Source organism: Cebus imitator, unplaced genomic scaffold, assembly GCF_001604975.1.
Source record: "Cebus imitator isolate Cc_AM_T3 unplaced genomic scaffold, Cebus_imitator-1.0 Scaffold739, whole genome shotgun sequence".
In the NCBI taxonomy this organism is placed as follows: domain Eukaryota; kingdom Metazoa; phylum Chordata; class Mammalia; order Primates; family Cebidae; genus Cebus; species Cebus imitator.
The window spans coordinates 444195-471863 of NW_016108054.1; the positions used below are offsets into that span (position 1 = coordinate 444195).

The 27669-nt window shown below is 37.1% G+C and overlaps 1 protein-coding gene across 6 annotated transcripts in view; it reads left to right on the forward strand.

The window, feature by feature from the left end:
- The window catches only part of LOC108296779 (synaptotagmin-1), a 453515-nt gene that overhangs the window by 354763 nt on the left and 71083 nt on the right, over nucleotides 1–27669 (forward strand). For all 6 annotated transcript variants that reach the window (XM_017519369.2, XM_017519371.2, XM_017519368.2 and 3 more), the window contains one exon: nucleotides 6068–6185. In XM_017519369.2, coding sequence (XP_017374858.1) covers nucleotides 6068–6185 — 118 coding nt within the window. The remainder of the gene's footprint in view (nucleotides 1–6067; nucleotides 6186–27669) is intronic.

Genomic DNA, 27669 nt, shown 5'->3' on the forward strand with positions numbered 1-27669 from the left:
TTTTTGGAACACGGACTAGGGCTTACTGGTTAGGAGTAATTTGATTAGGCAGAAGGGAATTAAAGCATTGCAGACGGATTTTCCAACTAAGCAAAAGTCTGGTGGTGGGAAGGAACATAGCTCACAGAGAAACAGTGATTGCTGTAGCAAACTTCCCAATCTTTGTACCATCTTCATAACCAAGGCATTTATTAACTAGGATCTTAAGAGTATTGATGACTGACAGCTCATAACTGAGTTTTCCCTTCCTGGCATCACCCTCAGCTGAAAAGATGCTGACCCAAGGTGTGGGAGCAGCTCACATCCAATGTTTGGGAGATTCAAGATGATAAAGTCTCATCCTTGTTGCCCCAATTCCATATATCTCTGAAGAACTCTTCCAGCTCCAGAGTCCCCCATAGAATTGACTGACAACTTTGATGTAACTGTATAACAGCACAACTTCTCCAGAGGGGATGATCTAAAGGACCACCCCTATAAACCTCATGTTGAAAATCTGCCTGAGTCTGCTTCCTCAGAGAACTCAACTTGTGACAAACAAAGATGCTGAAAAGACCAACCTGACTTATTCAGTTGTAGGGAAGCTGCATGTTCTCATTCAATAGGCATAGACACTATTCTAATGCTGGAAACACAGCCGTAAGAAAACAAGTCTCTTCTCTTATAAATCTGATATTCTGGTGAGGAAAACCTAAATAGACATAATGGAATGTCAAGTAATGACATGTACTAAGATAAAAAAGAAGCAGAGCAAGAGAAGAGGTAGTACATGTGTTTAGGACTGCACTGGACTATGTTAGATAGAGTGGCCACAGAAAAAGTCCTTAAAGAGATAACATACAGGCTGGGCGCGGTGGCTCACGCCTGTAATCCCAGCACTTTGGGAGGCCGAGGCGGGTGAATCACAAGGTCAAGAGATCGAGACCATCCTGGTCAACATGGTGAAACCCCGTCTCTACTAAAAATACAAAAAATCAGCTGGGCATGGTGGCGCATGCCTGTAATCCCAGCTACTCAGGAGGCTGAGGCAGGAGAATTGCCTGAACCCAGGAGGCGGACGTTGCGGTGAGCCGAGATCGTGCCATTGCACTCTAGCCTGGGTAACATGAGTGAAACTCCGTCTCAAAAAAAAAAAAAAAGAGATAACATACAAGCAGAAAGCTGAATAAACTAATGAAACAATTCACAGCAGAATCTAGGAGAAGAATATTGCTGACAGAAGGAGCATCAGTGCAAAGACCTTCAGACAGAAGTATGCTTGGCATGTTTTGAGATGAGGAAGTGAGAACTGGAGAATAGTGGTGGGATATGAAGGGGTCTGATCATATCAGGCTTTTTAGAATAAGGAAAAGATATTATTCTAAGTAAAATGGGAAGATATCAAAGGGCCCTGAGTGGGATTGTCCCATGTTCAGGTTTCCATTTTGAAAAAATCATGCTTTCTTTTATGTGAGAAGGAAACTAGAAAGGAGCAAGAAGGGATGCAAAGAGGCTGTTACGAGGCTATTACAGAAGTCTAGACCAGAAGGGACAATGGCATGGACTTAAGGTTGCTATTAGTCGTGGCTTGCCTGGGACTGAGGGGCTTCCCAGGATACAGGACTTTAGATCTTAAACCAGGAGGATCTTGAGCAAATCAGGATGTTTAGTCACTTGGACTAGAGTAATAACCTATGAATGAAGACGTGGTCAGGTTCAAAATATATTCTAAGGGTTGAAGAAGCAGTGAAGCAGGAGAAACTGGTTTAGACATTTAGGGCAGAGGCAAAGTATAAACTTTTTGAAAGTCAGGAAGAGGAAGAGGGGTTCAGACCTTTCAAACATTCGCTTGGCATTAGTATGCAGTATGCCCTGAATTTTGGAAAGACCATAACTAAAGAGGTCTTTAATCAGACTATTTCAGAAAGTATGACAGAAGTGTCAATAGGGCTCAAACACAATGGAATTGATGGTAAAACTTGGAGGTGGAGGTGGAGGTGATCGAAGTGGTGGCGTTAGTCGTCGCAGCGATCCTAGTGTAGGGTGAAGGTAGCAGCGGTGATAGTGGCAAGTATTATATGGAGATGGAGGTCACATTGAAGTGCATGTGATGAGGGCAGGGGTTACATTGATGATGGTGGACAAAAAGAAAAAAAGAAAAAAATCCAACCTGGGAGACATTTACAAAATCAGAAATATCAGGACTTGTGGGTTAAATGAACAGAGGAAAACAGAGAGAAAGGAATAGGCCATTAGAAACAGATGAGTTACTGACCCTGAGGGAAGGATGTTGGATAGAATAGTTGAGAGGAGGGATTGGTGTTGAATATTGATTTCGTTACAGAAATAAAGTAAGAGTGGAATAATCAAGTGGATGACCATCTGGAACATTAGCTTCTATCATTTCCAGACAGCAGTGTACCAGTAAAGAAAACTCATGATTTTGAGTCAAAAGAGCCTGCTCCAGTTCCTCTCTGAGACAGCTTTGTAACCTACAGCCTCTGCATCTCAAAGTCTTTATATATAAAATGGACGTAACAGTATCTAGTTCACACGGCTATTCTAGAAAAAAAGTAGACAAAATTGTCAAGGAGCAGCAAGGATCTGATTTGGGTATCTTCTTTTTGATTTGTAAATTTTCCAAGAACCCTTTTAGTCCCCATCACTGTAATCCCATCAAAGAAAAACTTTTTTTTTAATTTTGAAAATCTTTATCTTTAGAACTTTAGAGTGATAAATAATTTATTTTAAATGTTTATAAATTACTACATAGTCATCTTTCTTCCAAACTGGAATGTCAAAACTATGAAATTAGAGTTTGATGTAAAACTGTTCATGTAAAACTACCAGGTTCTTTAAATTTCTCTATGCTGATGGACAAGAGTTATAGTAAAGCCTTCACATGCTAGAACAAGACTCTAGGGACAGATGTGCTTTCCTTCTCATCACAGACGTTCAGGGAAAGACTTCACTGAGAAAATGAAAATATTTGTTTCCAAAAATTTGTGCTCGTATGAGTCTTTAAATCTGATTCAGTGTGACAACACTGACTTACTGTATAACCCTTGTTTTGACTGGGGCAGGATAGAATACAACTTAGGGGTTGACACAGGAGTCCAGAATCATCCTGCCATGAGTGTCCTTCTTGCGGGCGGTATTAGGATGCGTATTCTGGCTCTCATTTCATATGAACTTCAAGTCCCTCATCCTCCACAACATGTGAAAACCACATGACAATCGTATTTGCAAATGTCCTAAATCAATTAATCACTGGTCAAACCATCAGGTAGTAAAAGAAAGTTGCCCTAATTCTCAAACTTTTGGTAGAAAATTATTAAAGCTGATTCTTAAAGCATTAGGGAAAGCATATACTTAGACCTCCAAAAATTTCACTAACAAGACAAAGGTTCATATAAACTGGATATTTTCCTTGCCTTTTTCTGAAAATAAGTTTTTCTCTACCTTGTTGATGCCCATAAAGGACATAAATTTCAGGAAAATCAAGGACTGAATTTTAAATATCTTGGAGATCCAGAAGTAATAAAATGTTAATACTTTGAAAAATAACTTCGATTAATTAATATAAACTATACTTTCAATGTGGCATACCAATTATTATAATTTTATGAGCAAATGAAATTTTACATGTTAAATTCCTTAAACTAATGAAGCAAATGTAGATCTGTAAAGGGTGCTTTAAAAAAGTCACTTTTCCACATTTCTCTTTCTCCCAAAATGCCCATTTTTTTTCTTTCAAATACTCATTCTTCCCCCATCCCATAACTTTAAAATTACAAGTAACATGACACACTTGTTCTGCTTCAGGTATGCTTTTTCAAACCATACAAATACTCTCTTCTAAAGATAAATATTATGAAAAATCTTTTAAATTTCCTATGTGTCATAAGATAGAGGTATAAAAAGATATTGGAAGAAAAACAAGTTGTAACATTTTTTTTTGTTTAAAACAATTGCAATGCCCCTAAATTAATCATGGAATTAGATTATGGCTCATAAAGGGAGATGTTATTTAAGAGAGAGCAATCATGTCTGAAATTCCTAATTAGAACAGTTAGAGTAACCTGATCCTGCAACACAATTAGTTCTCCCAGGAGACTACCGTGGAAAATAGACAGAATTCTGCAAAAAAAAAAAAAAAGGAAAAAGAAAAAAGAGCCCTCCTCCTAATGAGCATTTTAAACAGCAATTTTGTTAATTTACATTTCTCTTGTCCCATAAAGTTCAGATGAATTTGTCCATATTTTATATTAATTTCCATGATATTGTCTCCCATTCTTTGTTTTCAGAGACTCTGAAAAGTAATTTATTCCACTAGCCTCTCCTGTTATATAAATTAATTCCTAGGAGTGAGTAGGCACATCAGGTGAATTCGGTACATTAGAAGTAACTATTATTTATATTAATGGAAGGGGGCTATGGCCTAGATAATTCAAAACAGGTATTTTCTAAAGTTTCCACTTATTTAAGTTTTGAAGCTGTGTGGAAAGTGATAATTTAGTCATGGATCCTGTCTTCAAGGAGTTTACAGTCATGTAGGAGAGTTAAGACACATACACACTAAGACAGAAACAAAGTTCTTAGTAACAGAGAGATGTATGGTAAAATGCTACGGGGATTCAAGAAGTGAAAGACTTGGAGCCATAAACATATATGGTGATGTTTCCAGCACATGCATTACTTTAGCAGAAAGAGGCACTATTTCTCCCTCACATATTGAATGTATTACTTCTCAATTATAGATAAATTATAACCTTTCCCTTTTGAAAAATGGATATAATGAGTACACCCCCCCAAAAAAAAAGGGGGAGATTATATTTCTTACCTTGTTAAATTACATCTAGGCACCTATTTCCACACTGGAGACTCTGGCCAACTCAACATATATGTCAAGTTATAGATAAAGACACATGTAGTCATAATAAGGGTATAACTTGACAGTGCCTTAGTATATGGCCTTCTTTACCTCATTCCTTTATTAAAGGTCTATCTGCAGCAGTCTGACACAACTGTTGCCTTCTTTAGAATCAGAATTTGCATTTGATTGGGGAAAACACTAAAATAAATCCTGATATGCCATATAGCTAATTCTGCATGTCAGAAAGGACTCTAGAGCCTCCAGTATCTGAGGGACATACAACAAACTCTCTCACACTCTCTCTTATCTCATGCTTATAAATATGAATGCAAATTCTACTTATGTTGAACAATAATGTGGTTCTCAGTTAGTCATCTTAGAAAATAAAACAAGGGAGGAGAATCAGTAGGAGTCTTTTCTGAAAAAAAAAATAAAAGTTCTCTATACCGTCATAATTGTAAACACTTGATCAGTTGTTCAAAAATGCCTCAGCACACGACTGTTGAATGTTCCTTGGGACTAAAGTATGGTATCAACAAAATAACGTGAGAAGTTATGAGATGGGTTTGCGTTGTGTTACTGTGGGTTTCAGTTTGCTAGCCTGCTGCTCAGATTTTTAGGATTAGGGAAAAAAGTCAGACCTCACTTGCGATGAGTAATACTAAAAGTGCAAAAACATATTTTGTTGAATTTCTCATCAATAAATAGAATTTAATGAAACACAAATACAAGTCTTTTTTCCCAAAAACCTAAATATAGAGTATTAGACATAATCCTATTTGAAATGTAAAAAGACAAAAGCAGGTAGATTGATTCAACTAAAAAAGTGTTAGCCTTTTTTCAAAGCTATTTAACAAAATTATGAAAATTTTGCCAAGAGTTTTGCAGTGCTATTCAGTGCACAAAGTCTCTTTAAAAAGTCATGTTGTTCTCATTTCCTGCACCACTGAATTATAGATATATTTTGATGAATGTTAAAGTATAGCTTATCTTTGTCAAAAACTGAAATAGATGGTCTTGAAAAAAAATAAAAGCTGTTATCACTCTAGGTACCTTAATCAATGAAAGACCACTTTGTAAATCCCAATGGACCTAAAATTTTCAAATTCTTATCAACATAATTCTCCTCTTGAAGAATTTACAATGTATATATTAAAACTCTATTTACTTTTATTTGAAAAATTACTAATACTTTCTTTTTGGTTTTCTTAGCAAGAGAAATTGGGTGATATCTGCTTCTCCCTTCGCTACGTACCTACTGCTGGTAAACTGACTGTTGTCATTCTGGAGGCAAAGAACCTGAAGAAGATGGATGTGGGTGGCCTATCTGGTAAGCCTGCAGTGTTTATTGATTTTTTTTAAATGCTGTTTCATCATGGTTACCAAATGCATGGCGCACATGCTGCGACTCCCCACTCCTTAATTGATCACAGTTCTCTTTCCTACGGAGCTTGGAAGCAGTCTCAGAATTCATCCCAACACAGTGCCCCAGGAAGCCACTCTCAATTTATAGCAATTGGCATAGAAGATGAAATCTATTTTCTTTCTTTGGAGCCAAAGTATCAATTGTCTTTTTGATGGCATTGAAAGGAAAATGTTTGCTGCTTTTCTGAAAGAGAGTTCTTATGACAGATTATAATTTTGTTGAGGTTAGGGGGTTTTTTTGGTCAAAATGCACGCACAATATAAAAAATAATGTTTTCTCTGAGACTTATTTATTAGGTATTTGATAGCCTAACATAGTCCCTACAAAACCATTTATTAAAGACACAGCATTTCAATATATATGCATAATAAAATCTCTGTTTGAGAGTGAACCCCTTTGGTAATGCATTTAATTCCACAGCTTACGTTGAGGACGGGGGAGATGTGGGGATTGAAAGTTCTATACAACCCAACCTTAGTAAGACATGGTGAATAGAGTACACCCTTGCTCAAAAGCAAAGTCAACTCAAGGACTTGTCACTTCCACAGTTAAACATAATTTTTCTTCTTCTCTGTATGATTAAATCAATTATATTTTTAATTTTCCGCTAAATCATTAAAGTGTGAGGAATTTTCTTGATATGCGACAAGGTCATCATAAATTGACTGCAGTTGTCATTGTTTGTGGCTGAGGAATTACAACCAGCATTACTGGTTACTCAATGCTTTCTTTAATAAAAATATGGCAGACTTCAAAAGGTTATCCTAAGGCAGCATGGCGATTTTTTACTCTAAAGCATAACAGCTAAAAAGTACAACTGAGCTTCCCGTCACCCACTCATTTGTCAACCAAATTCTCCTGGTACCTGAGTTTATTTCTCTTTATAAATTAGTTACTGGGGAAGCCGTACTAATTCTTTCATGTCACTAAGACCCGATTAAGTAACTTGCCGTTTTTATTGTGCCTAGTAGTGTAACACAACAATTTTAAAGCAATCAGCACGGTCTTCTCTAAAAATATAGAGTATTTAATGTGACTATAAGTGAAAAACATGCAGAGAAATTTTTAACTGCAATAAAAGTTCACCCCAGGTTATTATTTAGTATCCTAAGGTAACTTCAGATACCTTTGACTTTTCCCTGTCGTTTGGTTCAACAGCCAACTCCCATGACACGGTTCCTTTGTATCCTCTCTCTTAGGCTTTATCCCAAATACCCATGCCAACCATCCCCTCATCACCTATGCCTAGTACTCTGCTAGTCTTCCTGTCATTCTATACGCTTCAGCAGAATTCCAGTGCAGTTTTACCATGAAGCCAAAAAAGCTTCGGGGCCCCTCATTTGTCCTGGCTTCTTCCAGGGCCCCAGAAATGAGTTCCCCTCATCACAGACAGATGTTTCAACCACGATTTATTCATCCCAGTTTGCCGTCTCTTTCCACTGTGGCTTCTCCACTATCTATTTCTTCTTGTTGAGTGACATCAGAGAGGCTGGCTGCAGGCATTTTGGAAACTTGGCTAAGAGAAGTTATGTCTAGCAGGTAATTTTTATGTGGCTTATAGTCATATCATGTATAGTCAGGTTATTGCTAGCTATCCCAGAGAAGGAAGGTACTAACTCACCATTGTGACGTACATAAGGACAGGCCAAAGGTCATACCTAATTTGGTATTCATAACTTTACATTCTTTTTTCCTAAAGAGAACAGGCAAAATTGTATTCACTTCAGGATCCACACCTGAGTTCACCCCTACATTTGAATTACCTGGAATGATTTTAATTATCAAGAAAGAATATTTAAAGAGTAAATATCCTGAAAAAGCCCTAATTTTAACGGCTCCCCACTGCCTGTGGAATTAAGCCATAATCACTGTAATCACTTGAGTCTAAGTAATGTGGATATGTCCAGCCTATGTCATGCCATATTTCATTTTCACCAAATTGACCAGACACTCTTTTGCAAACAAACAATACAACTCTCTGCCTCCGTTCTTTGCTTAGGTCATCTCCTTCACCTGGAATTCCCTTCCTCCCCACAATGTCTGTCTAAATTCTACCCATTCTTTAGGTCCAACTTAAGTATTATCTCCTCCATTCATTCAATAAGCATATATTGTGTCCCTACTTTAAGTCAGCATTGTTTTTAGCACTAGGTTTTACATTAATGGATAAAATAGCCCAAAGACCCTCCCCTCCTGCAGCTATCAGAACCCAACTGATAGCAAAAGCATGAGTCTACCCAAGAGGTAACAGATGCCATGAAGCAGTAAAGCAGGAAGTAGGATGAGATGTATGGGAGATTCGTTTTAAATGGGGTTCAGGGAAGCCCTCATGAGTAGATGGTATTTCAGCAACAACCTAGAAGAAGTGAAGAATTGAGCCATGGGGTGTCCGGGAGAGAGAACGGATACCTCATGGCTCACTTCTTCACTTCTTCCAAGTTGAGGCTGAAATGTCACCTACTCATGAGGTCTTAAGACCTCATGGTTTTAAGATCCATCCCAGTAGAACAAATCTTTGCCTTTTTTAAATGCCGCTAGCCATTTGTTTACACCCTCAAACATCATGCTTCTCTCTCACTAGACTGTGTTCTGTATTTATGCCTCCCACAATGCTCTCAGTGACGGGCAGCACTAAGCATAGCTGCTGAATGAATAATGAATTATTTACAAAGGAGCTATGGCCTGAGAAAACAAGCCTTGCATTTCAAATGTGTTTAACCTACTTAACATTAAAATAACTTTAAGCACTTGGATGTTCTGTCTCAAAGTATGTTGACCTGTGTACGAGGAGACCAAAATTATATAATAAGATCATTCCAGGTAATTCAAATGCCAAACTGCATTTGCTGGAAATGGCTAGTTAATTGGAACTAAAGTGGGTTGTTTTGCCAGAGTTTAAACTCCATCTGCCACTAACTAGCAATTTGACATTGCACAAGTTATTTATTTAACTCTTCTAAGCCTCAGCTGCATTATCTATAAAGTAGGAATAATGAGAGGACTTTGTTGATGACGCTATGAGAAATAAATGAAAGCACAGGGCCTGGCACAACTAAGTGCTCACTAAATACTATTGTAGTCATTTCTATTAGTGATTTTGTCAAATCTTGGGCTAAATATGCAACATGGGAAGGCAACCAATGGATGATTTAACCAATTACTTGCTTCAGTGGAGAAAAAAAAAGTTTATCTGACTGTTTGATGGAATTAGCTGATTCTTTCAGGCAAAAGTATCAGTAGGCCCACGTTTTGCATAGACCTTATAGTGAATTAAGATAATTAACAAAACAATTGAGAAAATAAAACATGGAAACATATATAAAATAATTTTCTAATTGCTCTCCAACAAGGTTATTTTCTTCCTGTGGTATTCATTCGAAATGCATTGCACAAAGATTTTGCCTCTATTGTATATCATTATGACAAACAATGCAAATCCCAGCCCTTCATACTTTATAGTGTCAAGCTTAATTGGACTATGCACATCTCTACAGCAGATCCTTGCACTTGCATTGTTAATATCCCAACTTTCAGGTGCTTGTGAGCAACAGTGAGGATTTCTGAATTTAATGGCAGTTATGTGTTGATTAACGAAAGGCATACATTTTGAGAAGTGTGTCATGAGGTTATTTGATCATCACACAAACATCATAAACACAAACCTAGATGGTACAGCCTACTGCACACCTAAGCTATATGGTTTGGCTTATTGCTCCTAGGCTACAAATCTATACAACATGTTACCATACTGAATACTGTAGGCAATTATAAGTATTTGTGCATCTAAACATAGAGAAGGTACAATGAAAATACAGTATCATAATCTGTGAGACCCCCATTCTATAGGCAGTCCACCCTTGACCGAAATGTTATTTACACAGTGCATGATTGTGTTTGTATCGAGATCCTGAATCTTGCAGGCTGCAAGACTGTTCTTCAGGAGCAAGTTGGTGCTGTAGAATATGTTTAGGTGTTTTTGCCATGTACTTGGAGAGAATCAAGCCTTCTGCCTAGTAAACGTGTCTCAATAGCTTTGTTATCTTTTACACATCTCTGTGTAGAGTAAGTCTTCCTTCAAATAATAAATGTTTTATACTTGGGAAATTGTGGAAGAGAATAAGGAGGTTAAAGTGAAGGCATTGGAAAAACTGAGGATTCCCAACTGTATGAAGTTGTGTATCTCATAGTTTTGAGCTAAAGTATATATGTATAATTTTTATTCTTAAATTTATATCTGTGTAAGCTCCCAAGTCAGAGACTAATCAGATACTTTGATTCTTGTCCCTCTTTGTGTCACAGAAACTACTTTCCTCAAGTTTGGTGATTTTTGTTTTTGTGTTTGTTTTTGTCATCTCAGAAATGTGAGACTTCTGATTACAGCTTTAAGAGGAATGCCAATACTGTAAGTTTAGTTTAGACTTTCTATTGTAAATTAAATGAAATTCTGAAAGTCTTCTATTTTAGGACATGGCTGTTTAAAGAAGAAAACACTAAACTTTAAAATCAGCAAAAATTGAAGTGATTATAGCTTTTAAATTTTGATCTATTCAGTAGAAATTCTTTTTCTATTTCAATCTGAGAATTATTTTTAACTGATAAAAAGTCACATTATCGGTTATAGGACACTATCTAATTTAGAAATCTTTTTTTAACTTGATTTCCTCATGGGGTTCTCATGATAGCCCTATGATGTAGTTTCTGAAGATAATATTCATATCTTACCAGTGAGAAAATTGAAGCTTATAGACATTAGACAATGTACATAAACTATCTTCCTGTATGTGTCACATAGATGGGGGTCTTCAGTACTTGCAATTGCTCTTATTGCTGCTGACATTTAAAGTCAGCTGATCTGAGGGTAGGACTGAAGTTCAGGTCCCCTGGTTCTCAATGCAGAGCACTTTACAGTATAGCATTCAGACTTGCCCACACCCTCACCTTCAAGATGGGAGAGTGAGGATTCCTCAGCTCTAACCTGTTAAGGTGCTGCCCCTGCCCAAAGCTGAAACATCAAGATGAGGTCCTCACAGTAGGTAAGACTAGAAATGGAGTCTTCATGGATTGTTGGGGATGGAGGGATTCTTGAAGACTCGGGAAAATGTTCGTAAATGTAAACCCCTATGGATACTCCCAGTCAAATAGTTCCAGGGCACCCCCTTTTCTTCTCTTCTCAGAACCACAAATTGATTTTCTCTCTTCACTTGTGGTTTCTGGCAGATCCCTCTTCTTGCCGGGCCCAAAATGAAACAGAATGTGGTTTCATAGACCTGTTCTACTTCCCTAATTCCCTGAAGCCAGCACATAGTTCTTTTTAGACTTTTTTCTGTGTTTGTACTGCTAGTAGCCATGGCAAATCTATAAGGGCAGAAAGTGTGCAGTCCTGTTCCTTTGATGTGGTTTGCATTCACCTAAATTGGGGGAGAAATTGGGGGAGTGGGGAACATAAAAAAAAGTATGTCAAGCATGGGGGCAAGCTGGAAACCCATATGGTAAAGGGCTGAAATCACATGTATCTATTCCAGCAGTCTCCTGAACATCAAGGAGCAGGGGTGGCTAGGAGGTGGGATCAGATCAACGATGCTTGCAAAGTTCTCTCCTTCACCATTTTTCTCTCCCTTTCACTCTCTGTTCTAAGCTCCATCCCTAGTCCTCTTCCTGGCCATTGTTAGTCCTGTCTTGTCACTGCGAAATGAAATCTGTACTGTGAAAAGCAACATTTGGGTCTGTAGAAGAGATTCCCCGAGAACATCTAAGTCTCCAAAAGCAAAGACAAATGAAATGTTGGAAATTAGCAGCAACTACCTGAGGGAAATGATAAGCGAGGGAACAGGGGACTCGAGGTGATGAAATAATCACCATCGCTATATGTCACATTGCCTGTATGTGGATTATCTGACCTAGGCCAGCAAAATTTACCCTGTCTCTCTCCCTCCACCCACACACACTCCGTTTTCTAGAAGGTGCCATTTTTAAAATGTGGCTCATGGGTTTGTCTTTTCTCTATCTGCTTTTCTACTGTCCTAGAAATGTAATTTGGGAAATGCAGACAGATTTAAATATTTGAGATCATTTAGGGAAGAGCAACTCACTCAACCTCAGGTAACCACTAGATTCCAAGGAGAAACCACGAAGCAGCAGAGGTAGGTCATTCCCTCAGGCAATATTTATCAATGTGATATTTTGCATAACCCCATCAGAATCACCTACGGTACTTATTAAAAACCAAGATTTCAAGGACTAATTCAAACTGAGCTGTAACTGAGTATCTAGGAGTGGGAACCTGGAAATTGCATTTTAAACAGGTCCTCCCCATCCATACACACACACACACCCATGTTATTTTTATGCATCTTAAATTTGAAAACTACACTTCAGAGGCTTAAAACACTATGTCATAATTTTAACTGAGGCCTAGGTCAGCCAAGTTCTGAGTTAGAATTTGTTTTTTGCACAGTAAAATAGAATACATCTTTTGCTTTATGTAATGGAATTTCCTCAAATAAGAAGTTCTATTTCTTTCATCAGTCCAGTATCCTCTTCCCTGAAAAACACCATGCCCACATGTCTAAATTATTATCTTTTTTTCTTAAGTCTCCTCCACTGAAAGAGGAAATAAAAGCAGTAGATATTTCCTTTGTACATTCTGAAGTTGTTTCTAATACCCTTGACTACCACCCTTATCTGTCCTTCCACTGGTGCCGAAAGCACAACAAAGAAAAACACTCCAAATTCAATTGATTTGAACTAAAAGCCACTAGTCTGGGAGCCGGGCCAATAAATAAAATGGCAAAAACTTATTTGAACCAATTAGATAGGGATATGCAAATTAATTGGCCATGATATCAGGGTCAAGCAATAATATGCAAATAAACTGGCATCTTATTGAGCTAATGGGACAGGAATATGCATAATAAGTTGGCTGTGATGTCAGAAGCTTCATCATAATTTTAGGCATGAATGTTACAATATAATATTAATTCTGGGACACTTCAAAATGCTTAATTATAATATTGATAAAATAATCTGAATTCCTAAAATGTGAACAGATTGGTCTAAAAAACAAATGACAAGTCTTAAAATTGGATCATCCTAGAAAATGAGTAATTAGAAAGGATTATAGCCAAGCCCAGTACAAGTTGGGACCCAGGCACAGTTACTTGTTTCCACAGAATGGATAGAAATGCTGTGCTTGAAGGACTAACAGTTTTAGAGAAATGAGCAGATGTGAAATCAAGAGAAATAAGTGATAGACTGGAACGTATTTGTTCAGAACAGTTAGCCCAAAAACTCCTAAGTAAATTCTTTAGCCAGCAGGTATGTATCCAATCAGTCAACAAACATCATGTGAAAACTCCTCTGTGCCAGGCACCATGCCAATCCTTGGGAATATGAGTAAAAACAGCAGACACTGGCATAGCAGAATATGAGCCAGACACTGTTCTAAATGCTTTACATATGGCTAACTGATTTAATCCCCATTACAACCCTGTGAGGTAGATACTATTTTTAATGTGATTTTATTGATGATGGAACTGAAGGACAGAGAGGTACATAACTTGCCCAAGGTCACAGAATTACTATTTGACAGAGTTAGGATGTCAACCCAAGCAGACTGTCTTCAGACTCCAATGAATAAAACATGATGTATAGGTCCTTATCATTTCTCACCAGGTTCAACCTAGAGAACAGGTAGATAACTACATGTTGCAGTTTGAAAGATGTGCAAAAGTGACCTGATTCCAAATATCCTCTATACTGATACTAAAATTCTATCACGGAAGTCACTAATATAAATCAGCTGGTTGACTGTTTAATTAGTTCTTTGGCTACTTAGACAACAAAGGTGAGATCAACAAGTCTGGCCGGGCACAGTGGCTCATACCTGTAATCCCAGCACTTTAGGAGGCCAAGCAGGAGGATCACCTGAGATTGGAGTTTGAGACCAGCCTGACCAACATGGAGAAACCCTGTCTCTACTAAAAATACAAAATTAGCCTGGTGTGTTGGCACATGCCTGTAATCCCAGCTACTCAGGAGACTGAGGCAGGAGAATCACTTGTAACCGGAAGGCAGAGGTTGTGGTGAGCCAAGATCATGCCATTGCTGTACTCCAGCCTGGGCAACAAGAGCAAAACCCCACCTCAAAAAAAAAAAAAAAAAAGCAAGTCCATAACACCAGACATTGAACAGTCAAGAGGACTTTTATGCAGGAAAGGACTGTATCAGTTTCTCCTTAATGTACAGATTGGTATGTTAATTTAGTGACTAATTCTTCACACACTAAAGAAGATGAGACACAAAACAGTGACATTTCAGCTGTATCTGTGGTGCAGAAGAGAGGTTGCTGAACATGGTGGAAGAGAGTCCGAGTTTAAGGGATTTGAGTGCCTTTCGGGTGGTAGAGAGAGATTAAAGAAAAACTTTACCTACAACTAAATATATCAAAGCTGATTCTGCTAAGGAATACGTGATATGATTGGGAGAGGGGCAGTATGACATAGGAGTACAGAAGCTTACTACCCCTGTAAATTGTTATAAGCCTCTTTGGGTCAAAATTACATAAATAAATATTAAAATTAAAGAAGTTTGAATTGTGTTAGACAACCTACCAGTAAAATACAGCTCAGCTAGATAACGTTAACAAGGGAAATCCACAGATGACAAAGTGGAAATAGGGAGTTCCAAAGAGATCTGTTCTAAGGCACTTTCACTAATCACCTTAAAATTCATAGTTTTGAAGGTAAGATAAATGTTTCCAGCCATTGACATGCAAAGCTCAGTGAGTAAATAAAAAAATCTATCTAGGCTGAGAAGGCCAAAAAATGTGGTAGATGAGCTTCATTTAGGTCAAGCTAAAAAATAATACACTGAAAGGAAAAATTGACCCAAATTTGAGTATAGAATAGTAGGATCAATTATAAATGAAGAACAATGTCACATAGAGCCATCCATTGAAGACATTCATCAGTGAATCTGTCTTTTTTGCTACCCAGAAAAAGGCTCGATGTTGTCACAGATTTTATACATAACAGGGAGGGAAAATGCCCTACCTTTGTCCAAGTCCAGAGCTCATTCATGTGCACAGCACACATAGTTTTGGTTGTCCACCTCAGGAAAGACAGTGGTGTTAAATGACTATCTGCTGGAGGAAGGCAGCTACAAAAGGGGCTGTGTGAGGACAGGCTAAGGACAGTGGGACTTTGTGGTCTGGAAAAGCAAGGCCAAATATGATGAAAGCGTGAAAATCATGAAAGGTAGAGCTAGAGTAATGCCTACCTCTTTATCACATCCCAAAATACTAGAATCAGGAAGTAACCTTGATGTTTGAAAGAGAACAGATAAAAGGGACAGCTATTCAGGATGATCTCAAAGGCACCTTTCTACTCAAAAATTCTTTGTCAGGTTTTCTTTACTACTTTACAATTGGGTTGTGAATACGTGTTGCTCCAGGAAATGGAACAGACTGAAATATAAGGCTGAGATAAGTGTATGTCTGTTTTGTGTTATAGGCTTACAAGGAGACATTTCTAAACCTTTGTGTTGTCTTGTAGGAACCCCTCATGCCGTTCCATGGGTAACCATAAATAGCCCACAGCTGCATATCTCACGAATCCAACCCAGAATGCTTACATTTGCATCCCTGAGTCGACCACTTCTATTTCCTTCTCTTCATTCAGCATACAGAAAAAAAAAAAAAAAAAAAAAAAAAAAAAAAGAGGGTCAGAATTTCTAATAAGTGATTGTTCTGGGAGGAATAGAGCCCCATATATTCCTATTTTTAAAAAATTATATTTAGTGGGTTATTTCAGGAGGTATTTAGGATTTTCTAATAATTAAAAACATATAGCAAAAGTCTATGCTTTTTTCCCCTTTCTTTTATAAAGCTATAGATTCCTGTTAGCAAAACCTATAATAAGTGAAAAAAGCATGAAAAGTTTTGAGCCTCAAACACTACAATAATGCTCAGAAGTGGAAACATCAAAAACAGTCCTTTAAAAAAAAACTGTATTGGCCAGTTGCCAGTGGCTCACATCTGTAATCCCAGCACTTTGGCAGGCCAAGGTAGGGGGACTGCTTGAGTTTGAGATCAGCCTGAGCTACATAGTGGGACCCCCATCTCTAAAAAAAATTAATTAGAAAAAAATTAGCCAGGAATGGTAGCACACTTCTGTGGTCCCAGCTATTTAGGAGGCTGAGGTGAGATCTCTGGAGCCCAGGAGGTCAAGGCTACAGTGAGCTGTGATTGTGCCACTGCACTCCAGCCTGAGTGACAGAGTGAGATCCTGTCTCAAAAAAAGAAAAAAAAAGTATACTTTATTATAATCACCTCTGCTTCCAAAAGTATATACTGTTTCTTCTTGGTTCCTTAATCCCTTATTCTTAATCTCAGTTATAAAGGTGTCATTCTTGTTACCTTTACCACATAGTCTTGCCACCTGCTGCACTATGACCTATTTTGAGAGCAGGGATTGTGTCTTCTTATGCTTGTGTTCTCAGAGCCCCTAGCACATATGCTGAAGAAACAGACCTTCATATACCCTGCCTAAATAATCAGTTATGAATTTTAAAATTCCGCTAATCGAACTGATTACTTTGTCTTCATCTTCCAAATGGTCTGATTTAACTTCATCACTTCATGCAATTATTTTGGCGTCATATAGTAGTAATCCTATTATAATAGAAGTAGGCTCATAAATAAAAACCAGATAATGGAATTCTTAAAATCAATTGGTTATTTCAACCATCATTTTCAGAAAATTTTACTTCCTTCCTTCATTTCCCCCCTCCCTACCCTCTTTAGCGGTTAAAAAAAGAAAAAGAAACAGACTATCTCCAAGAGGTCAAAGAAGAGAGTCTCACAGAAATGCACACATTATAGTAGTTATACCTCAATGACAGTCATAAAGGCATTTTCAAGGGAAGAAGTAAAGACAGAGAATGATCCCCTGGTCACCTTTTGCACAGCATGAACAGATCAGGCAATGATTCAGCGTCTTACTTGTCCACTGTTTTAAAGACTAACTCCTTATCAAAGGAAATCAAAAGACCACACCAGCTGACTGGCTTTTGAATTACTAGTGGCCTAAGTTTTGTGGCACATCATTTTCAGTGATGACTGGAAAACTAGGAGGCTTCATGTCATTTTTTCTTTCAAAAATAAATGATTTTTATTTAACTTTAAAAAAAGAAATAAACACATCTATTTTATATCCTCAGAACCACTGAAACTGCTTTTATCCGAAACTAAAGCAACATGATTAAGAAATTAATAGATTTCAAACTACTGATTTCAGTCAACAATATGACAGTATAATTAACTAATAAATTGCCCCATTAAAAAAAAAAAGAACCGAATGCACATTTTGTGATAGTGTACTTGCGGAATTACTACATATGCATGTGAAACTGCAAGATTACCCAGTAATCTACTGTTGCAGCTGTCATTTGTCAAGAATATTATGAACTTTCATATCCTTATTAAGGAAACAAATGCTTTCACAAGTAGCATGTGTTTAAATATTTCTCTAGAATTTTAGTTTTAAAATTATAGGAAAGCTCAAGAAATAAAGTAAACCCATACCCCACCACTTCTTTTCATATGTAAGTGAAAAAGTAACTCAAATCAGCCCCCTCTGATCCCTTTCCATTCCTGAGAGAGAGTTAATTGACTCAAGGAAATAATTTGAAATTTCACATCCTTCCAGATTTTCTTTCTGCTTATTTCAATTCTATACATATATATACAAATATATATGCATTTTACAAAAATGGGATTTTAAACACATTATTCTTTAACTATATTTCACCTGGCAATATATAATAGAGATCCTTTGGGCCAACATATAGATCTGCCATATCTAGTGGCTGCACAGCATCCCTTTGTTTGAATGTATCAGAGTATATTTAGTAATACTCTTATAAAATAACTATGAGAAAAACTATATAATGAGACCTAAATAAATAGAAATATAACATGATCTTGGATAAGGAGCAATATGGTAAAGATGTCATTCCTCCTAAATAAATGCCGTGAATTAATTTGAAAGATAAGTAACACACTAAAAGAAAGCTTTGCCTCACATAAACAGATCAAGTATTAATATCCCTATAATACAAAGAGTTTCTACATATCAATGAGAAAGAAAAGCAATAGAAGAAAGTCTCCATTTTATTAATGTTCCTAAAATTTACTTGCTGCTGCTTCTACTACTGGCTGCTCTTGCTGAGAGGTAAAATGTTACATTCATACAATGTAATTATGCATCTAAATAAGAAAGGATTTTAAAGTAAGATGTAATTACCCTAAGTTCAAAACCTAAAAACGTGTTGCTTAAAAAGACAACCTAGACTGATTGCAAAGAGTACCGGGAAAAAAAAAAGAAAGCAAGTCATTAGCTTGTAGATTTTCAAATTTTCATCAGCTGTATTTCCAGGAGTTTGAATCGATTAAAACACTCCGTCCAGCAGCATTGTTATGATAACAACCTGAAAACAACTTGGACAGTCACTAAAAGTCAAAGCAAAAACATATGCTGCTATGAAAGTCATTTTTAAGGGAATATCCCAATTTCTAGACTTTACAAAAACAATTAAAAAACATTTGAAAGCTGCCTTTACTATAAGTTGCCAATTCAATTTGTGTATCTAGAAAACACTCCTGAATTTTGCAGCACTGTCTTTAATGTAGTGAAAATATTGTGAATGAAACCAGCCTAAAGAGCAATAGTGTATCACAGTAAATCTCCAGTTTACTGTAATTAGGAATCTACTTTAATCTTACCTGAAAGACGTGTTCGTGTTTTATGTTTATAAGGATTTCACTGAAATTTTTATAAAACAGCTTAATAGAGGAAATTTTAAAAGAGGCAGTGAATGTTTATGAATTATGCAAGTCTGAACTTTCATTTTAATAACTTCATTAAAATATAAAAACCTTAAAAGCCTCCCAACAGGAATTTAACTTTATAGAAATGCTTTATATGTGCCCTGACCTTGCCAAGAGGCAGGCCTAAGGCATGATTTAACAGTTACTACAGGGCAAAGCCTAATAATAAATACCTATCTGAAAATGCCAGCATTTGTCCTTGCCTCCCTGGCCCCCAGTGGGTTTGCAACTCAGCCATAAACAGGCCCTCTCCTGAGAGACAGCAGGGCGCAGCAGAAAGAGAACAGCCACTGGCCTTGGAAAACCTGGTTCGGAAGCCTTTAACCTTTCTGATCCTCATTCTGCTCTAGAAAATTGGGATATTAGAGACAGTAACGTTGTTGAGTAAACAAATGAGATAACATTTAGTGGAAGCTCCAAGTAGGAAGCACTGTATAAATGTTGGTTATTTCTAAGCAAAACACAGTTCTTGGTTAACTCTTAATTTTTCTCACCATATCCTGGCTCCAGGAGAATGTGTGTTCCTATATGACTGATATAAATAATACTCTGTGTGTGTGTGTGTGTGTGTGTGTGTGTGTGTGTGTTCAAAGAATGTCTCTTCATTATTTAGATGGCAGTCATCTGCTTTGACTAACTTATGTTTGCATCCTGAAGCTAACAGCAAATCCTCCTCCCATCTCCTGTTACTATGTGGCCACAAGACCCAGGATATTTTATAAGAAATCAGACCCAGTAGTATATTTCTACCACCTTCAGCTTGTTAAGCTATTTATTTGAGTTAAGACACTGAGTTCTCTTCCAAGTACTTCTTTTATGATACCAGATTCAAGACAAACCCAGCTAATTGGGCCAACAAATGGGAACAAAGAGGAAGAACAGAGCCTCTGTCATCCTAATTATCAAGTTAATGCCTGGTTGCTGAACAAACTCTCCCTCTCTCTAAAATGAACTACCACAAAATGGAACCTGATGTTGCAATGTTAATTTGACCAGAAGTGGCAAGACCTGATCCCAGAGTAGCTTCTGGTTGTCTTTCCAAATAATTTAGCCCCTAACTGGATACAATATGAGTCAGTATTTGTTGTTCATTGCTGCATAATTGAGTGGTCAAGATTTCAACTTTCACCTGTCTCTACAAATTCTCGATCTCCACAAGTAGTCAGCACCAAAAACAAAAAATTACCCATGTAAATTTCTACATCCTTGCATCCAAAGACCCTTTGACCCTCTTCAGCTTGCTTTCCTCTAGCTAAAATTTCATTGTCTATATTAAACAGATCCCAGTCTGTGCCCATTTGGCATTTCAAAAACAAATAGAAAAACCAGGTTGGATTATTCATCTGCCTTCTCCTTAAATCAGATGAATTGCTCCACTTGCCAATAGGAAAAGTAGCTCAGTTAAAGCATATACTCAGAATCTAGGTAAGAAATGTGAAAAATTGTTGTTTATTAGTCCTACAGCAGAGACAATAGCTTTATACCACCTTAACCATTTAGCATTGTTATTTAACTAATGCTAAATTTACCCATATCAGTCATGTTGAACTGTGCTTCCATCAAACAGCTAGCAAGACTGACCTGAGGTTGAACCAATTGCTTAGGAAACATCCTCTATGAAGCTATGAACCTGCAAGCTATCTATATTTCAGTCTCTAGAGATGAAAGTGTCAGAGCTGGCTGGGCATGGTGGCTCACCCCTGTAAGATCAACACTTTAGGAGACTGAGGCAGGAGCATTGCTTGAAACCAGGAGTTTGAGACCAGCCTGGGCAACATGGTGAAATCCTGTCTCTACAAAAAATATTAGCCAAGCTTGGTGGCATGTGCCTGTAGTCCTAATTACTCAGGAGGGTCAGGTAGGAGGATTCCTTGATTCCAAGAGGCTCAAGCCCATGATCACTCCTACGCTGGACTCCAGACTGGGTGACTAAGAGAGTCCCTGTCTCAAAAAAATTTTTTTTAAAAGTGTCAGATGAATTTAAGAGGTATGTTTCAGCCTGATCCATATTGAGATTAAAGGGCTGCTTTCTTTTTAAATAAAGGTATGTTTAGTATTTCTACCACAGGATTCAATACAATAGAATTGAAAGTATATGTAAGTTTAGCACAAAGCTAGAGAAAAAGACACTATTCTCAAGCCGAATTACATACAGTATGGTGATGTGCTTATATCTTTATCTTTTTTTTTTTTTGAGACAGGGTCAGATACATCTTTTAAAATTAACTTGCCCTCACACTTTTATAGCACATACAGATTTTGATTCTTGTAGCTGTCACTTGAAATTTTGTTTTTTGAAGCTAAATTAGTCCAACCATCTTTAATGCTGCAAGAGGAACTAGTTATTCAAGCTATGGGAACTTAGTATTTGCTTACAAGCAAGAAAGCAAGAATGGAATCTTTTTTATCTTGGATGGGTCAGGGAGCAAAAAGACATTTCTTTTTATTTCTGTGTGCTATTTGTATGGGTGGTTCTCATCATTGCCTCTCTAACTTTCCATTTAATTTTCAAAATGATTTAATCTGAAATGTAAAACAACTGTGAAATCTTATTACCGAGATTATTTATTTCAGAGATGAGTCTCCAGCAACAGAGTTCCTATACTCTATGCTGAGAGGTCTGGAATATTGCATTCATTTCTGAAAACACACTTAAGAGGAGACACATTAACTTTCTGAAGCAAATCCAGCAGGAAATCAGGGTCATGCAGAGGGCAGATACAGTCTCAGTCAAGGAACAGTTCAAGGAATTGGAGATGTTTAAGCTGCAAAATACAGAACTCAAAGAGGATATAACTGTCTGAAAACTCTGGGGAAAGAATTAAACCTACTCTTATTAACTATAAAGACCTGAACTGGGATTCATGAGTATAAGCAATGGAAATCCATACTTGGTTCTTGTTATTTTTGTTCCCAAGCAAAAGCTAGGGGAAAATTAATCAGAAATACTGAGTTAGGGATGGTACCCTACCTACCTGCCATAGGTTAGAGAATTAACCTATTAAATCACTCCAAACTCCTAAAGTTTCATTTTAAAATTCTAAAAGATCATGCCCAGCCTAAAGATAACATCAGCCCTTGAAGAACACATCTATTAAAGACAAGTGTATCCTCGCCAAAAGTGATTGTTTTATTTTTTTCCTTGAGATAATAAGAATGAAAGACTACTACTGCTAATAATAATTATAGTTTTAATCCAGTCAGTGCTTTCTCTGCTGTGCACTTACTAATTTGGTCTTGTTTAATCCTATTCACACTTTTATGAGGTAGGTGTGACTATCCCCTTATATGAATGAGAAAACTAAGGTTTGGAAAAGTGACTTGCTCAAGGTCACAGGGTAAAGAAATGGCGAAGGCCCAGCTCCTCACTCCAGCTGCGTCTGTTACCTAAGCCTGCCCACTTACTCCCAGCATCCCCCACCTCGACTCTGCACACTGTAATTTCAATTGGCCACAAACCCCAAATCATAGAAACCTCAACTCTAGAAGATAATGAATGCTCTTGAGCAGCAAAATGATCATCAGTTGACTCACAATGAATACTCTCTATAGATTATTTTGACAAAGTAACGCTATCCAACTGTGCCTGCAAATGCCAACACATGCAAATCCCTGCGACTTCATAAACAGCAAATGCCCTAATGAGCTAAAGAAACAATTGCTCTTTATTCATTTTTTTCAGTGTGTTTCTTATTTCTGCTGGAAAATAATGTCCAGAAGGAATTTGTGTTCTATTCAGTGACTATAAAAAAGAGGAAGGTTAGTGTTTACAAGTTTACATAATACAAAAAAGAGCAGCCATGAAACAGTGAGCTGTGGCTTCCTGGTGGGAAGACAGTCATATGCAGCCCGTGAATTCCTGGGCAGTTTTAATTTACTTTTAATCATTTCAGAAGTCGTGCGTCAGAGGTTTGAGATGAAAAGGTTCATAGCATCTTGTCTTTTTCTTTCTTTTTTGCCCCTCCTTTTTTAGCTTGGTATAATGTAGTCCAAAAAAAGAGGTGAAGGGGAAGAACCGGTTTAAGTGTTTGTTCCTCCAGGAAACTTCCTCACATATCCTAAACCCATCTTTGTTCATCTTTACCTTTATACTTTCCACATTTTTTCACTTGATCACTGACTGTTGTGTTCCTTTGATTGTGTCCTATAAACGCCCTTTCTCATTTATGAGACGGAATAGTTTAATCATCAGTGTTACCAACATCCTCATTATTTGTTTTTCTGTGTTCCCACGGTCCACTGGAGTTATCTCATCCCATGATTTATCAAACACTGTAGGTATCCGTGGCTCTTTCTCTGTGAACTCCTTTTGCAGAGACCCAACTTAATTTACTTTTGCATAGACATCATCTAATATCGTCTAGCACATAGTGGGCCCCCAGGAGGAAATTAAATTAAATGAAAACTCTAATAGTTCATGTAATCTCCAGTGTTTGACATAGAGTATGAACTGAATTGAGTTGAAGTGAATTAAACTCAATCAGAACAAACCAAAATGAATGGATGTAACTATATTAAGGCATTATTATGTTGGATAAAATTATCAAGATAATATTTATAATTTGTAGAAAAATTGATTAGCACAGCCTAGCTATGTTGTGTGATTCCAGTGACAGACACTCCAGATTGCCCATTACGTTACTGCCATAGAAAGGTCAGCAGCCTTTAGGCCCAATATTGCTGTTTGTTCTTTAAGCTGAGGCTCTAAGGGCAGACTCAGTCTAAACCACTAAGTATTTAAAGAATGGCTGAGACATGTAGACCAACCTCTGGAAGGCTGACATTATTTCTGAACAAGCAAATGATGTTTAAAGTGAAATGATGCTATTGATTATACAGAAGAATTCCCAACAAGTAGATCTAAAATTTCATTTCCAGGGCTGTCACCTTCTTGGTTCATGGTTTGCTGTGATCCCAGAGGGAGAGGAAACCAAATCCACAGCAGCCCTCCTCCCTCTCCTCTCTTCTTATCTCTAGTTTCTAAAAACTAGCCCATCAGCACACACCGTGCACCCCTTCAGGGTTCAGCCCTGTGTTAGGCACCTGAAATTCAGTCAATAAGACGAACATTATCTCTCCACTTTTGGGTCCTAACATCTCAAAAAAGAGACCAACAATAAGTACCAAAAATATTAAACATAAGTGATCACAAATTCTATCAGGATATGAAGGAGAGAAATGAAAAGGTATTTCCCTCATCCAAAAATGTAGACTCTGATTTAGGAGTATAGGCAATTCTTTTCTCAAAATTATATCCCTTTTCATCAAAAAAATAATTAGTTGTAAACCAGATAAATAAGCATTTTGTAAAAATGAAAATGACTGGGAGAGAGAGGAATAGCCCTCTAAAATCTGTGCTTAACTAGCATAGGTTTGTCTAATGAGACTGGACATCTTTTAATGTTGATGATGTTCACCTATCAGTAAAACTCTGGGAGCACATTCCTCTTTATACATTGACTTGTAGATTTGTAAGTGTATATTTACTACTATAGTAATATAAAATAGACATTATAAACTTAAAAGTCAAAAGATGTAAAAGATAAAGCAAAAATAAACATTTTTACAATGATTTTATTTGGTTTGTAAATGATCAAAATGTTACTCTCCCATTAAAATATAATTCCTATGTTAATAAATATGCCTCATTTTTCTTCAAGATATCAGTTTGACTTTGTAATGTAACAATTCACAAGTATAATATTAGATTCCATTTATTTCAACCCTTAGTTTTATAGATGGTCACATCTGAAAAAATGCCTCACAAATGCTCAATATTCATAATATTTAATGTGAATTTAGTTTGGAATTTATAGAAAATATGTCAGTATATCACATTGAAGTTTTTTTTTAATTTTAGCCAACATCTCTAACCTGAAATAGATTATAGTTCTTACCTGTAGACATGACTGATACAGAGCACAGTTGATGAAGAAAGAGGTACCCACTCTGCGATATTCTCATTTCTCATTCGTGTTTCCATTATCAAGTTTTCTTCAAGCCACAGTTGTTGTTCAGGACTCATTTTAGGCAACATGCTCATTTTGTGAGGATTAGTTTGGTTACAATTAAATAACATAATCTATAAACCAATTTAACTGGGCTCAAATAAAGTGCAATACATAGAAAAATGCTAACATTAAACTGCAGGCCCTGCTGGCACCCTGCCGCATGGTGGCGCTTCCATGCCACCCTCAGGAAACCTTGAGTACTGCATGTGAATCATGCCTGAACAGGGGTACCACTGTGGTACTGTACATCAGACCTTAGTAAATTTTCAAACCCTTATTTTTAGAAAAAGAAAGTAAAGCAGAAACTCTGATATTTTCTACTGGGTGCCAGAAGTAAATATTACAGTTTCCATTTTATTCTTTCCACACTGGAGATCAGAGAAATTAAAGATTTCAAGTTCATAAACCAAAAGTCAGCCAACAAATACATTTTCCTTTTTTTCTCTTACCAAAAAGAAAAATGTTATATCATATAGATTGTTTTGTCTTCATAAATCAATTACTCATTAACCAGAAGGACAGATCATTGTTATTTATTAATGTGATACCTAATTCTTATTTTAAAATAATACACATTCTAACAAATGGTAAGTTCTTCATAATTTTCAGAAATAATGCTAGGTTTTCAAAAGAAAAACGTATGTGAAGAGGCACTGAACCAGATTAGTTTCAGGACACTCAATGTCACCAGAAGAATAGGAATACTACCAATGTCACCAGAAGAATAGGAATCCCTGGATGTTTTGCCTATAAAGGGAAAGACTGGATGGGTAGCAGGATGACTGCTCACAAGAATTTGAAGAACTGCCTTATGGACAAAAGTATGGAATCAGACATTCAGCAAATATGTATTAAATGCCCACTTGCTAAGTACCACAGTTAGGGGCTGGAGAGCTGGCAGTACTGAGATGGACTTTGTGATACTTGCCTGTAAGGAGCTTGGAACCAGCTCTGAGAGATCCACTTTAAAATACTGTGTGATTTAGATTAGGAGTAAACAAACTTTTTTGTAAAGGAGCAGATAGTAAATATTGTAGGCTTTGAGGCCACATGATCTCTTGCAACTAAATATTAAGCTCTGCTACTGCCATACAAAAGTAGCCACAGACTGTCTGGAAGGAGTAGGCATAGCTGTGTTCTAATCAAACTTTTTATTTATGGATACTGATATGCAAATTTCATATAATTTTATATGTCATGAAATAGTAATCTTTTTAATTTTTTTCCACTCTAAAAATGTAAAACTTTTTTACATTTTAGATTTTTACATCATGACCTACAGAAATATGCAGGGGCTAGATCTGGTCCACAGGTAGTCATCTGCCAAGAGCTAATTAACAGGATTTCACTAGAGCTCAGAAGAAGAGTAATTAACCTCAACTGGAGATTTCATGGATGCTTCCTGGAGACACCAAGAACTAGGGTGAGGGATTGTGCAGGGCAAGGGGGCAAGGCCAAAGGATAATGAGAGCAAAGGCGTAGTTGTACAAAACAGACTGGGGAGTGCAGAGGAACTGCTAAGAAATGAAGTTAGAGAGGCAGAGCCCAGTCAGGAAAATTAAACTCTGTTCCAGAGGTGGTAAGTAGCCACCGTAGGGAGTTTGTATTGGAAAAGGTACTGTAACATCAATTCCAGCTCAGGCTGTGGAATCAGCTTCCTATGGTTAGGATCCCCGTTCTGCCACTCACCAAGCATATGAACTCAAATCATTTTCTTAGCCTCTTCAAATATCAATTCTGCCATCTGAAAACCAAAGATAATCCCTACCTTACTGTTTATTATTCTCTATTCTTGTACCTGTCCACTTCACTTATTGCTCAAAGTGCCACAATTGGTAATGTGAATTTCATTGCTAACTTGTTACTTGACTGATTCCCCCTCTAGATTGTGGGGCCATGTCATCATCCATATACACCAAGTGCCTCACAGGGGGCCTGACTCAAAAGTACCTGATGAATAAATGGAAAAAAAAAAAATCAGCTAAGAATGATAAAGCCAATGATCTTCCACCTTGTAGTTCCATCACAATCCGTGCTTGCTTCTTGCTTTACAAGGATAAATATGTTGTATCATTGATTTAAAACTTGGAATTAAGTCACAAAGAAAAATGATTAATCATTGCCTATGCAACTATCTTATCCATAATGTTTATTTTCTTGAGCAAGTTCTTGTTACATTTCATTTTGGCACACGGCTTTTCCCTCTTCTACTGAGATGCACTTCCTCCAAGAAATTTTCTTAATCTAAATGTTACAGGAAAGGGCTCCCAGTCCAGACCCCAAGAGAGGGTTCTTGGATCTTGTGCAAGGATGAATTCAGGGCAAGTCTTCAGTGCACAGTGAAAGAAAGTTTATTAATAAAGTAAAGGAACAAAAGAATGGCTACTCCAAAAGAATGGCTACTCCATGGTTGCCCATTTATGGTTATTTCTTGACGATACACTAAACAAGGGATAGATTATTCATCCCTCTCCTTTTTAGACCACATAGG